We start from the raw sequence: 14,447 nt of genomic DNA, 5'->3' as shown, positions 1-14,447 counted from the left end.
TCATCTTTGGCAGAGCATTCAGTAGTTAACAACCATCTTCATATTAGTGTGGATTAGCCCAGCAATATCACAGATCATCTTTGTTGCCGTTATACTTTATCTTGGGTGAAGTGTTTTGATAGCTAAATAATAAGAAATGTTAACCTGGCAGTGCTTAAATGGCAATTTGCTGTAATGGGCTTAGCTTCAATAAAGACGTTCTTAAATGTGTATACCTTTGTTTATTTATATTTTTATTTTTTGTTGTTTTGTTGTATTTTTATTATCTCCTGTTGCACAAGGCTGCATATTCAGAGCTGTGAGCTGTAAACTGATATAGCTGCCTTATTTTGGTTTGCTATCTCCCAGAGAAGCATGATGTACTATGTCTGACTTTATTAAGTTTTAATTTTTAAATGAAAACTACCAATAATTATCCTTTGGAGATGTATTATAAATATATAATATACGCCAGCAGCCACGCCATATGCACTTCAGAACTAGTCATCCACCTGAAGCTAAACATGTTCAGGCCTGACCAGTACTTGAATGGGAGACCATCTAGAAAAAGCTTGGGTTGCTGCTTGAAGAGGTGTTGGTGAAGCCAGCAGCTTCCCTGTGCTCTGTATGTGGATCTCAATGATGGGGACACTGTGCTGTAAAAGTAGTGTTGTCTGATGGGTGAGATGCATAACCGAGGTCCTGACTGTGTGGTCATAAAAGATCCCTGGGCATCTTTTGTAAAGAGCTGGGTATATCCCAATGCCCAGGCTAAATTACTCTCTATGGCCTTGCTATTCCAGCCTCTTAATCAGTTTCTGTTTCTAATTGGCTATCTCTCTTACTCCTTCTCCACCTAATAGCTAATGTGTGGTGAGTGAGTGTGCTGGCGCAAAAATGGATGCCGTTGCATCATCCAGGTGGATGTTACACATTGGTGGTCGCTAAAGTGGCTCCCTCCACCCTATGTAAAGTGCTATGAGTGGTGAGAACAGCACTATATAAATGTAAAGAATTATTCTATATATAAATATATACACATTATACTGTATATTATGTGCAAATTATAAAGGTTGTCCCAGATGACTGGGGACCCTAGATGGACAATACCTCCCCTGGGCCAAGAGAGGGCAGCCGCCCGGGTTTGCTGGTGGGCCACCGGAACGGAGCTGGGATGCTCACCCCTATGGGAGGACGTGGCCACCGCTAGGGGGCGCCTGGATGGTTATGAAACCCTGGATGGTAGCACTTCCACCACACCAGTAAGTGTTGCCGGAAGAAATCCCAGGGGCACCCGGAGTGCCTCCAGGTGCTCTCCTGACACTTCCGCCACACCAAGAAGTGTCGTCAGGTGGAGCACCTGGAGCTCATCTGGGTCATAATAAAAGGGGCCGCCTCCCTGCAGTAGAGGAGCTGGAGTTGGGAGGAAGGAGACGGCGCTTGTGAGGAGGGGAGTGGAGGTCAGAAGAAGAAGAAGAGAAAGAGAAAGAAAGGAAGAGAGTTGTTGGAAGGCATTGTGGTGCTAAGGAGAAATAAAGAAGTGTGTTTTGGACATTCTGCTGTCTGTCTGTCTGTGTCCGGGGGTATGCTTTCCACAAGGTATATAACTTATTTAAGCTATTGTGTGGATTTGAAATCCACTCTGATACGAGCAATTCTCTTCGCAATGCTTTTGTCCCATGAAAAGCACAGAATCCCTGCCTCAGGTGCTTTGTACCCCCTGACTTGCAGTCAAACAACTGGAGGGCTTTTCTTTTTGCTCAGGATTCGCTTTTATTTGTTGTTGTTCAGATCATCTTTTGCTAATACTCATGTTATAGTTTCTTATTGCTTTCATTTAAACTGCTATGAAATTAATTCAGAAAGTAATAATAACCAGCAAAACGGTGAATTGTTTAAAATGCATTAACAGTAAATTAAAGTTTTTGTTATATTTTAATCAGAAAAGACAGTAGGAGAGGCAAATATATTACATTATTAATATTTGCTTTGGTTGGCAAAATATGAATAATTGAAATGAAAAGCATTTGCATTCAATGATCACTTTAATTATGTGAAATTGAAAAAGATCTGATCATGCTGATTCATGCTATTAATATTTTACTTTGCACATGGAAAGTAAACTAATAAAAAGTGAGCAGGGAAAAAAAGAACAATAGCAATGCTTTGTCCAGAATAATCACTTCTATTTTTTTCCCGGCGTATTAATAAAACAGTATTTCATACTGTATATTTGAAACTGAATGTACAATAATGATGTGTTTAATTATAAAATATATATAATAAACAGAATATATTGCATATAGAAGAGGCCTGAACCACATACAGTATGCAAAACAATGTAGCTGTTATCTAAAATATGATGTTCTGCAAAGATTTCACTATGACATAAATAGCTATGTGTAAACATTACTATAACAAGTAAACATCTTAGTAGCATTATTATTAATAAAAGTGATATTAAGTTGCAGATATAGTATGTTGCACATTGGAGGAGAATTGGCTCTTTTCTTGCCCCCAGATATATGTAGTTTAAGCTCCCTGCAGCCCTGTGCTGGACTATAATGGGTAATAATAATTAAATCTCACTTAATATCATTGTGAAATGACCTTTTTCTTACACATTTTATTTGTCTGATATATGTTGCATGTTTATATGTTATTATGGTATTAATCTATTTTGAATGACAAACAGTTGCTGTTTATTGATGTTTATTGCTTTCTTCTTGTGGTTGCTCCATATTTGAGTCTGCTGTGTCATTGTATCATGTACTGTATTGTCACCTCCTGTTTTGTACAAGTGAAACAAGCAGCAAATGTTTTATATTGTACCAGGAGAAATACTGGAAAGAAACAGAGCTGAAAATCACACATAGTGGAAATGAGTCTGACCTGCACTGTTGCAAGTTTTGCTCAGGGTTCATTGGTTGAATTTATTTTTTTCTGTTAAACGAAACACACAGTACGTAGAAAGCACTTACATGACTAATGACTTAGACTTAAAACACTGGAAAGAGAGCTGATATCATACTGGGAATTAAGTGATGACTTGGTCACTGGCTATGTGGAGTTTGAATATTTTAATTGTCTGCACAGACAATTCTTCTCCAAGTACTCAAGCAGGTTGATTAGTAACTTTAAACTGGCCCAGTGCGCTCGAGTGTGCCCAGTGAAGGAATTACGCCCGATCCAATGTTAGTTCCTATCTTGTAACCAGTGCTGCTGGGGTAGGCTCCAGCTTCTTGTAACCTTATGATAAGTAGGTTCAGCAAGTGGACAGATGGAGTGATTTAGTAATAACGAGATCCAGTGCACTTCAATCAATCTGTCTTTATTGGCAAAAGTAGTTAACATTTTAGCACAAGAGAAATCAAAGAGTGCAGTCTATGCGCTTGGATCTCTGCATACAGTCTGAGGCGCTGCCACTGTGGATTTTAATTAGTTGGTTTAATTAATTTTATTGATACCTTTTTCAAACAAAGAACTTTACGCGAGGCACCTTTTTATAATTTTTTCTAAAATGTAAGTTACACTGGGAGTAATTTATAAAAAAAATGTATTACCAATGTTAACAATAAGGAAATGTGAGAGTTTCAAAAGATCTGTTTGAATGTGGAGCTTCTACAGTAAAATGGCATAAATAGCCACTCCCTCTGAGTATTAAAGCAACTTTAATGGTCCTATAATATGTCAACCCTTGCCAAGAAAAGCAAATTTACAGTATGGTTTCAAAAAACTCTGTTCTGATAAAGTCAACTATTCTAATACATAGCTAAAGTCTCACACAACATCATTGGGTCAAGATACAGATACAGATCAGAAAACACTGCTGCAGTATTATAAAATCATTTAAATCAGCTAAATGACTGTGTAAATGTCACTTGTAACGAATAGATGGATAAAATGTTATAATGGGTGTGTATAAAGTCTGATTCAGAATATTTATTTATCCATCAACATCTGGCTTTCTTATTCAATTCAGTATCAAGGGGAGCAGATCCAAGCCACCTTGTGTGCCACACTGAAACCTCTCCTGATGGCATTTCAATCCATCATAGGGTGCCCTGATCCTGGGACAATTTAGTGTTTCCAGTTAATTCAACCAGAATGCAAGAGGAAAACTGGAGTACAAGGAGCAACTAACACAAACATGGGAAAAATATGTAAATTCCAAATAGAAATTGACAGAGACAGAATTCAAAACCAGAAGTGTCAGAAATGCCAAGCACTATAAGGAAAGGTTATTTTAATTAATAATGTTCTTATTTAGGTTGTCTTCGCTTGGAATAGGCTGCAGTAACTGTACTCTGTACTTATAAAGTTAACAGCTTACAGGTTTTCACAACCAGTGTCCAGTCCACAAATGTCATAAATGAAATACTGTACATAAACGTATGCAAATTCAATGAACAAAATTGGTGTAGTGATCCAAAAATAAAGCTGCTTAGCTGTACAGAATTGGTACTCAGGTCGTCACTGATCCATTAGGTATCATGTTCCCTGTAATATAAGCAGAAGCGCAGACCATCACCTAACATTTGACTGCTAATTTTACAGCTCGCCCAAGTGAAAAGACAGTAATTCTGTTAAGTGATTTCATGTTGGGGTAAAAGCTGCTTCAAAGCCTGCTAGTCTTAGATGGTTGACAGTACATGCACTCTGTGCCATCTACTTCATATTAATAAGCAACAAGGTTCTTTTTTGATTTTGTGACATACGACAAATTTGACTGAACTAAACAGAAGATTACCTGTACCGTAAATGACTTTATGAGGTGGGGCATTGATAACACTGACCACTGAATATTCGCCTCTAAGAAGTGAAATGTTTCCCATAATAAACTGTTACAATTTATTTTTGGTAACTGAAAAACTCAAAATATGATATTAACTTCCTATCAGTATATGGCCAGAGTTCACAGTGGACTGCTGAAATGAACAGCTGAAGCCTACCTAACTGAGGAGAGACAACATGAACCGTTATCTGGAAATTCCTGAGACGTATGTCAATCAGGCTGCTGTACTTAAATTGGTGATCCTTCTAACTCAGAAAGGAAATGCAGGATTGCCTTTGATGTTATGCTGACATTTTTGCAGGTCTACTTAATTAAAACTTGGCATTAAAAGTCCTCCGTTCTGGCTGTGAAATTAGACTACACTAAACTACAAGGGAAAATGCACTGTGATCTCTGGTTTATGCTTTCTCAGGTCAATTAAAAAAGAATTTGTTAATGAGCTTTAAAAATGCTCTTTTTACTATTCTACATATCATTAGTGCTATAAATGATAAATGAGTTGAAGATATGATGTCTACTGGATAAAGAACAAAACCTGCAAAAATGTCGTATTTGTTCTCCTGGTGTAAAAATTATACATGTGTGACATGTGCTGTATTGGCTATTTAACATTTAATGTGAAAGCCTTGGTAAAAATAGTGTGCTACGCAGTCATGGATTTCTAGTAACTTTTGCTTCTCTGCTTGACCTTTTTAGGATAAGCTTATCATAGCCGACAACATAGCAATAGACTGTAATTAACTATCCCCTGGAGGACCAGCACCTTAATAAAGTGTAAACAGGAATGGATTAGGAGGATACAAGCTGATTAGAGGTTAGGAATAAACTGTTTATAATAACATTAAAGCAAAGCAGAACAGAATTGTTAATATAATTCAAATGTATGATTATGAAATTGTTTATCTTAGAAGTGAAAATGACAAAAGTGCAGTAAAACATGCATAATGATGCACAACGCTTTATTTTTAATGATGTGGAAATCCACTAGCCATGAAGTGATGACTACTGCTGCCTCCCAGCTCCAGAGGCTCAGACTTCATTCTGCGCTGCCTGGCTGGTGTTTGCCTGTTCTCTTTATGTCTATGTGAGGTTTTCTCCAGGTGTTCCATTTCCTTCCACATCCCAAAGATATTTTGGTTATCTTGACTGGTGGTTTTAAATTACCCCCCACCATGAGTGAATGTGGCATGACTCTGCTCACTAACCTACTGGCACATAGTCCAGGGCTGATACTGATCTTGCTCCCAATGCTGTCCTGAAAAGACCCCACAAATCGGAATTGAATAAACCGGAAAATTGTCGGATGGGAATACATTATAGAGATTTATATACAGTATGTCAACTATTCAAAAAATATAACACAAACCATCAGTTGACTGGAGATGATTGTGAAGTAAGTGGTCTTGACAATGGATGACTAAATGACATTTGAGCTTCATGCCCCATTTTTCTATAATAGCAGGCTACAGACTACAATGCCAGCAGTGAATTTAAACTACTCACATTATGGGGATTTCATACTTTGACACGTCCCGTCATTTTTTATTCTCAATATCATCGTGTGACGTAACGCTTTTCAATATATCAGAAGCTATTTTGAGGAAGGCTTTAATGTACACTGTTGCTAACTTCTCAAAGACTTCACTCACCACATTTTCTCCACTCTCAACAGTCAGTACTTGATGTATTCCAATGACGCCACTATTTTGTTGCAAATATATTTTTTAAAAATGAATAAAAAAAATAGTCTTTTGGGCCTGTGACTTAAATCTACACTGTAACTGTACAGTTTCTAAATATCAGAAAGTACATCCAATAGATGCTGACAGTTCCGAATAAGAATGCATACAATATAAAACAAGCATAAATCTGGCTACTGGAGATTTTGGATATTTCCTTCTGTATAGGACACGGGTAAATGTATTTTAGGGAGAAACAACATATCCTACTGAAGGACATGTGTGACACTGTGATAAAGTGAAAATAAATTAATGCACAAAAATCACAGTGCACTAGCAAAGTCTGTACAGAATTCAAAGTGCCTTCCATTTAAAGCATGGCATCCAATACTAATGTCATCAGCACCAGTGACAAATCTACTGGCACACAATGGGGGACTGGAGAAGTCGTCCGCCAGTGGTGGATTTGTATATCAGTGATTGGAGATATTCACGGAAAGGTACGACACAGTATGCCTTTTAAAGAAACCGAGCGAGGCAAACTGCTCTTGTTTGAATCATTTAAAAAAACAATCTGTGAGGAGAAAATTGCCCTTATGTTAGCATTCTAGGAGTTTAAGTGTCTTAAACATCAGGGTGTTTGCCATTTATAGCAAGTGTTTGTTGACTGATTGCACTTTGGCTGAGAGTTTATTAAATTGCACTCAACACAGATAAAGGTAGAACTGGGTTTGCTAAGACTGCGGACACAATATTTTCTGTTCATATACTGATTTACAGAGAGACCATAGTGAACATAACCTATATTGATTGTTTGATTATTCAGAGGAAGCCGTGAGGTTTACTTTCAGACTTATGACAGCCTTATCGATAACAAATTAGTTGTCCACATTTGACAGATGGATTATTCAACCTGACAACAGTTTCATTTGCATTTATATTAACTCTGTGAAGTGCTTCCTTTTCAACATATCACTCTTACTGAGTTTATCATGGCATTTTAATTCTGTTTTGTAAAGAATTTTCGAGATTAAATCAACTCAAGCACTATGAAGAGAAAATTGTTATTGAGGGGGCAAAGAGCATTGAGTTAGATTTTAACAACATGTATCATATGCTTTCAAATAGTTTATGGGACACTTGTACAGAATTGCATTTTACATTATCTTTTGTCTTCCAAAATGGGAAAGCAGACAATATATGTTAAGGACATTCTTAGTAATAGAAAAATAAGCTAATGTCAGTGTCTTTTTCATTTTTTTTCCTAAAACAAAAGATGCAAAGTTAAAACAACATAACAAAATATTCTCAAACTCGTTTAATCCAATTTAGGATTGCAAAGGCTGGAGCCTATTCCAGCAGCATTGTCTGAAAGGCAGGAACAAACTTGCTGCTGTATGCTTCTCACTAAAAATGCAATCTAGACATCGCCTAATGAATCAGACTCCTGCAGTACGGGGTCACGGGAGGCAGCCCTGAGACCACCCTGCCTCTCCTTTGCCAAGCCCACTCACTCACACACACACAGGAGCCAGTTTAGAATCATCAGTTACTAAAACATCCTAAAATTTATAAAGCAACTACAATGCCTACTAAACTATCCATTTTCAACCCCACTTATCCTCGGCTGTGCCACAGGAGCCTATTCCAGCAAGCACTGGACGCGAGGCAGGACAATTCCCTGGACATGGCACCAGTCCATCACAAGGTGGACACACAGTTCACTGAACCTCCATGTCTTTGAAGTGTGGGAGCAAACCAGAGAACTCGGAGGACACCCATTTGCACACAATTACCATGAATCTCTAAATGTGTTTCATGTCATGGCTGCCACAGTTTGTTCTGTTATTAAATACAGTAACTAATTTGTAACAATGCAGTAATGAAAGACTGACCAGTGTCTAAAAGAGCAGAGCTGCTGGCATGCTTTCTTATACAAGTTCTTGCCACACTGTATGTAAACTTAAATAAATTGTATAACCTTATAAATGCTCCGAGCCCATCTTCAGAGAACTGTAGGACAATAATAGAGCATTTGCAAGAAAATGATCTTGCTTTAACTTTTCACTCTGGATACTCTGCTTTCATATAGTTTTATAAATAGTCTTGCTGAACGGAGACGTTTACTAAACTGTTTTACCTTGAAGATGTTTTAATAACATTAATTAAAAATGCTTTTATTTCTTACCAATTCATTTAATGACAGGTGTAAAGAAACTTTATGCCAATGAAGTGAAATATGCCAAATGTAACAACTATCGCCTTTCCCCAGAAAAGTACTCAAACACAACAATTAAAGAGTATTTGTTAGATTTTGCATATGTGTGGATCAATGTAGTGCATAAGTTTTATTACAGTGACATGCGGAAAATCTTTTAGGTGTGTAATTAAAATGAAAGCCACACCAAAAATAAACAATACAAAACATTTCAAATCATTCTGAAAAGTATCACGTTAATAAGTGGTTAAAATCATTGAACGTTTGTGTAATTACAAGTACAGAATACAAACACTAAACCGACATACCATCCATGCTCACCCTGTGACCCTGAATTGAACTAAATGAATGGGATTGGAAATAAATAAATAAACGGGCTACAGTTATAGAATTATTTTTTTTTTCTCAATTCAGCATAACATTTAATGAATGGTGATAATGGTGGTATTTCCATAAAACAGTGTCAAGGCTGATTTAAAATTGGTCAAAATCATGGTTTACTTTCTAGCCAACTGAAACGAACGCGTTTCAGAGGACAGGCGATTAAACATCTTTCAATACATTTTGAAACTCTTAATAGTCAAATAACAATCATTGTTACAACTGTACTTTGGGTAAACTATTGTCCGTGTGTTATGTATCCATTGAGCATGACTGTAAAATATAAAGAATACATGTGACACTACAACTTTAAGAAAACATCCTTTGTCTAGTCTAATGTCTTAGGCCCTGCTTGATAAAATATTAACGGATTCCCATAACACAGAATGCACGCAATATTCATCGCCTTGTTTCCATTGCATAACTGAGTTCAGTTCGCGGTCCGCGTGTGCTTTCAGCCTTAAGTTTCACTGGCACCGTCTTAATAGAAATTCTCGACATACTCGGAATGGCTTGCCTGTTCATTTTGAAGTTACAGTATAAAAGATTCTTTCTTTTTAATCATTTTAAATCAATATTTATGAAAGTCTTTAAATGCAAACTATATTGAAGTTAAAAAAGCAGATCGACTAGTCAGACAACAGCTTAACAGTGCTAAAGATTATCTACAATCCCTTTATTACACCCGAGGTGCTGGCATTGGGGATTCTTTATACGTATGTCGTGTTTTCAGTGGATGCTTCGCTTGTTTTACTGAAAGCAGAGTGATTAAGTGTTTAAATAATGTATGGACTTGAAGCTACAAGGCGGTGGGTTCAAATACCACTTTGTAGGATACTGAAAAGGTATCTTCGTCTCTCTGTCGTTGCGATCAAAATGTCTAGAGCAGCGTAGCGCCAAGTCTAAAAGCAACCATGGTCGGGCAACCAGTGTGCTTGTGTTGTCAGTCAAATAACAAATAATGGATATACTGAGGGGGGAGAAATTCAGACTCAAGGCATGGCTTATTTTTTAACCGGCATCCAGCGCAGCTTGGAATCAGTACTAACTGCTGAGCCACTGCACTGTGAATTCTTTGTAAGAGAGGAGGTTGGGAGCATGCACTGAAAAACTGTCAATAAATTCATTGCCGAAAACTTTGCTATCTCAGATTAATTTCAGATCAGCTTTGCTCTAATGAAAAAAATGTGACTGTAAAAAAATTATTTTAAATTAAGCGCACATATGAAGTACAAAACTAATGAGACCTAAATGGCATTGAAAACGGATTTGCGGATTTATCTTACGTGTAAACACAATAAGAGCTGCACATATTTCCCATAGAGTTAAAACTGGTTTCATTTGTTTATTTGGCATAGAGAGGAGAGGGGTCGGCTCTGTAAAACTTCGAGAACTTTGCACTCTTCTCTTCGCCCATCTAATTTTCAGCTATAGCCCATCGGGAACTGAATTTCACTGACAAGTAAAAATCTGCACAAATGAAACTTCGGCAATGACCTCATATAGAAGATATTTGAAATAATATATACTATCTTAAGGTTTCCAAAGAGAAGAAGCTCGTGCTTGGATATACTCGCGTGACGAGAAATGAGAATGTTATCTGCCTGAGAGATAGGTATCATCTTACCCAGCTAGCTGCCTTAAGGTTTTGTTTGTCGGAGGAAGGTAGCAGGGCATAGATTTACAAGCACGTATCATATTGCACTCTACATAAAGTCGATGATTAAACTGCCTGTAGCCTGTCTTCGCCGGCAGTTTCGTAGCGTCACTTCTTGCTTTCAAAGTGACATGAAACATGCGACACGATGTATCGCATGGCAAGCCTCATGGACACTCGTTTAAAAAGCCTACGCATACGGGTTCTTCACGGCAAAATCGCCAGCATCACATCAACACTTCAAATGTTTCATTGACTCACTCTTTCTCTATATCTACACTTTAAGCACTGTAAGAGTTAATTTGACACTGGCAGTGTTTCTCTTAGTCTTCATAAACTATAGCAAACTTGTTCACGGGCAAGACCGCTGATCAAGGTGAACCACTCGTGTTTTAGTAGAAGTGACAGTGTGCAGCTGCAGGTATGGTTGCTGCCTCACTGTACTTTGGTCACATTCACGAGGAGATGCCGCTGGTCTGAGGCTTCTTGGGATTTCGAGTTCGTTATTTAACTGTGTATAATGTAGACATATGCGTCCCGTCCAGTGCAAATCCTCTATGCTTATGTAGGCTTTTGACGAGGCTCCTGTAAACGCTGAGATATATTCTCATAATCACATTCACACCCTTTCTTCCTTTTCCCTTCAGATGTACACGGTATCGCAATTACTCTATGAAATGGAGAAGCAGTCTCCAGCTTAATCTACCCGTACAGAATCTAAACTAGTGAGCGGCAGACTATACTTGTCCTTCAACTGACACAGAGCCGCATATATATACATGCATATTCTGTAATACCGTTCTTGCAGTCTACCATGACCCGAAATTCTTAAAAAGGTAAGCAAAATTAAAAGGCACATTCTCAAAACTTGTTGTCAACATTTCTCTCCCACGACGATAATATCAGTGGTCGGAACCCAGCACATGCATGTGCTTCCTGTCATAAACACTGAATGCCCTTGGTATATGTCTCATTCTAAAGCTTGCTTCAATTAAAAAAATAATAATAAATAAAAAATGTAAAATAAAACAAATCACAGCACGTCACTTATACTGCTCCCGCATTCATCTTAAACGAAACGCTTACCTGTAAGTGCCCCTGGTACATATTGAGAAGTAGAAGGTGAAACGACGTTTCCACCCCGCCCAGGCAGATCTTATAAGTTAAACAATCAGGCTACAGCTCCACCGGGGTGTTTGTTCATTTGAGCGCAAAACTGGACGAGGTGTGCGGTGCCTGGTTGAGACAGAAGAGACGACGGGAGCTGTCCTTATCGGAGGTGCTGAAAGCAGTTACCCACAGCCGTTCGTTTCGGAATTTCAAGTAATAGCGCTGGAGCGAACCTAGAAGCCACTGCGCTCCGTCTTCAGAGATGAGCCGACCGCAGCTGCTGCCGAAAGTCTGGGTAACTTATCCTTGCGGTTGCGGGGTGCGGGTACTTCACAGCGTAAGCGATCGCTGCTATATCACTACTCATTTGAGCCTTTTTCTTTCTTTGGAGACAGTTTTATCAGTCCCAGCGCTGCCCTTTAATACTCCTTTCCCTGGCATCTCCGTTCGTGTCCTCTTGATCCGGCCCTCCTGTGTTGTGAGTTGGAGACGCCTCCCTGTCTCACGTGCTCGGGGAGAAGCGCACCAGTGAACTGCCAGAGCATTTTACATCGGGTCAGAAGACAACAAATGCACTGCTAAAAAAGTCTCCGTGTGTTGCAGATATGTCACAAAGCAATGCATATTGCTGGCATAGAGATCAGCCCGGTAGCCACAGCTGATCCCCGGGGGAAGAAATTGTCAGGAGGTGAAACAGCTAGCATTTATTATCATCTTCATTTCCGATTCAACTGTTTAAACAGAAAATAATATAAATGGACAGACTGGAGGGTAAAGGAGTCTAAGCTTTTACACTGTCAATAAAAGATTAGTTTGTACTTTTATTTTTTTTCAAATGGAAAGCAAATGCTACCAGATACAGTAAGTGATTCGTCATATTTTCTGGACAGTAACACCCACCCACGTGTTAAAATAATTTAACACTTATTGAAATAAATGCAAACCTATACTTGTCAAAAACTGAAACGAAACAGCAATATAAATTTTCATGAAGTGTGACGAGCAAATAATATTATATGGTGCTGTCATTATTATTTGTCAAATACTGAAGCTTGCACATTTACCTTAGAAAATACCAAACCTTAAGCATATAACTACAGGGGATGGCATGGTTGTTTAGTAGGAAGAGTGGAATTTGTTCAGTTTCAGCAGTTTTTCATGTACAGCATGCACATTTCCTCTCCATCTTATTGTTCTGGTGAGGGTCAGGTTAATAGCTTGCTGAGGTAAAAAATTCATCAATTTAACCTGGGGAATGTAAAGGGAGCAGCATCACTCTGTGGCCTCTTCACTTCGACTGACCATTCTCGATCAGAAGCAGCAGTAGTTTTGGTTCCAATCCTAACACTAAGAATGACCCCAGCAATGTTCCAAAAACCATAGCTGCTTCTACTGGTCATGCCATTTTGTGGCCACTAACCCAAGCTGGCACTGCAATTAAATACAATAAACTGCAAAACTGGCTACTGCAACAACAATTTACTGGTCAGTCTCATTAACACCTTCACCTTCATTGCAAACAGGACTCTAACATACTTAAGCTATTTCACTTTGCATCTACTCCGGGTCACCTAATACACCTATTTCTGTTTCCTCCAGAAAGATGTCCATACATTCATCCATTTTCTTAAGCTGTGCTGCTTATTATACAACTGTGAAGAATTTTAGGAAAGTATTATCATTTTCAGTTCAATCTTCTTTGATTTTCAGGTGCATTTAATTAATCCTACAAACATTCACTGCATGCAAAAATTCTAACAACCACACTCATTGCTTATATGCATATTCCAAAAAAATGCAGACAGATAATGATATTTACTTACTGTATGTCCCCTATGATTTGTATCTCCACTTATGACAATGTCACTTCTTTTTTTTTAAATTAAGGTAGGTTAAGTTTATAACCACAATAATGTTCAAATTAATATCAAAATTTTAATAATATAATTGAATAGCTCTTTATTGAAAGTAACATCTTATTTAAGGTTTTAAAACAAGAATAAATCTTATGCACGTCACAAATGTATTTTTCACTAAACACATACCCTCTTGTGGTTCCCAGTAACATCTGGTTGACCGCATGTGGGGAATAGCAATCCTGCAAAAGTTCATATGAGAACATTCAGAGACCTGCAAATGTTTTCAGAATGAGACGATAAAATGACATAATGTGCATTCGATAATGTTCATGTGAAGTTTTCTATCTATAGGATTAAGGTCTTGCTTTCAATACAATTAGAAAACATAGTTTTACCTGTTTTGAGTTTTCTCAGGGTTGGCAAATCTAGGAACATAATTCTGAAGGCATCAAAATGACTAGATGGTTATACTCTTGTTTGTTTAGATTGAAATTAAAGGGAAAACATTAAGGTTATAACCATATAGAACAGTTTTGTGTGTGTGTGTGTGTTCTCTCAGAAATGTAGATAAATACCCCTGTGCCTTTCAGGACAACTGACCCTTCATTTTAAAATAAGGGTGCATGTGAATTGTTCAGTGATAAACACATAGAGATGTGTGTGAAGTGTGTATAGGCCCTCTTCTGATGTTAGAAATGGATGTCTTATATAAGTTATGTTATCTTTAGTACTTAATTAATTTATAAAACATCTTATTTTAATGTATTCT

General features: G+C 37.8%; 1 protein-coding gene across 2 annotated transcripts in view; it reads right to left on the bottom strand.

The window, feature by feature from the left end:
• The window catches only part of pex5la (peroxisomal biogenesis factor 5-like a), a 332,752-nt gene extending 320,433 nt beyond the window's left edge, over window positions 1–12,319 (bottom strand). For both annotated transcript variants that reach the window (XM_039758562.1, XM_039758552.1), the window contains exon 1: window positions 11,796–12,319. In XM_039758562.1, coding sequence (XP_039614496.1) covers window positions 11,796–11,816 — 21 coding nt within the window. In that variant the 5' untranslated portion in view covers window positions 11,817–12,319. The remainder of the gene's footprint in view (window positions 1–11,795) is intronic.
• Window positions 12,320–14,447: the final 2,128 nt, after the last annotated feature.

The sequence above is a fragment of the Polypterus senegalus genome, chromosome 1, assembly GCF_016835505.1.
Source record: "Polypterus senegalus isolate Bchr_013 chromosome 1, ASM1683550v1, whole genome shotgun sequence".
In the NCBI taxonomy this organism is placed as follows: domain Eukaryota; kingdom Metazoa; phylum Chordata; class Cladistia; order Polypteriformes; family Polypteridae; genus Polypterus; species Polypterus senegalus.
This window is presented reverse-complemented; position numbering and strand designations above follow the sequence as displayed.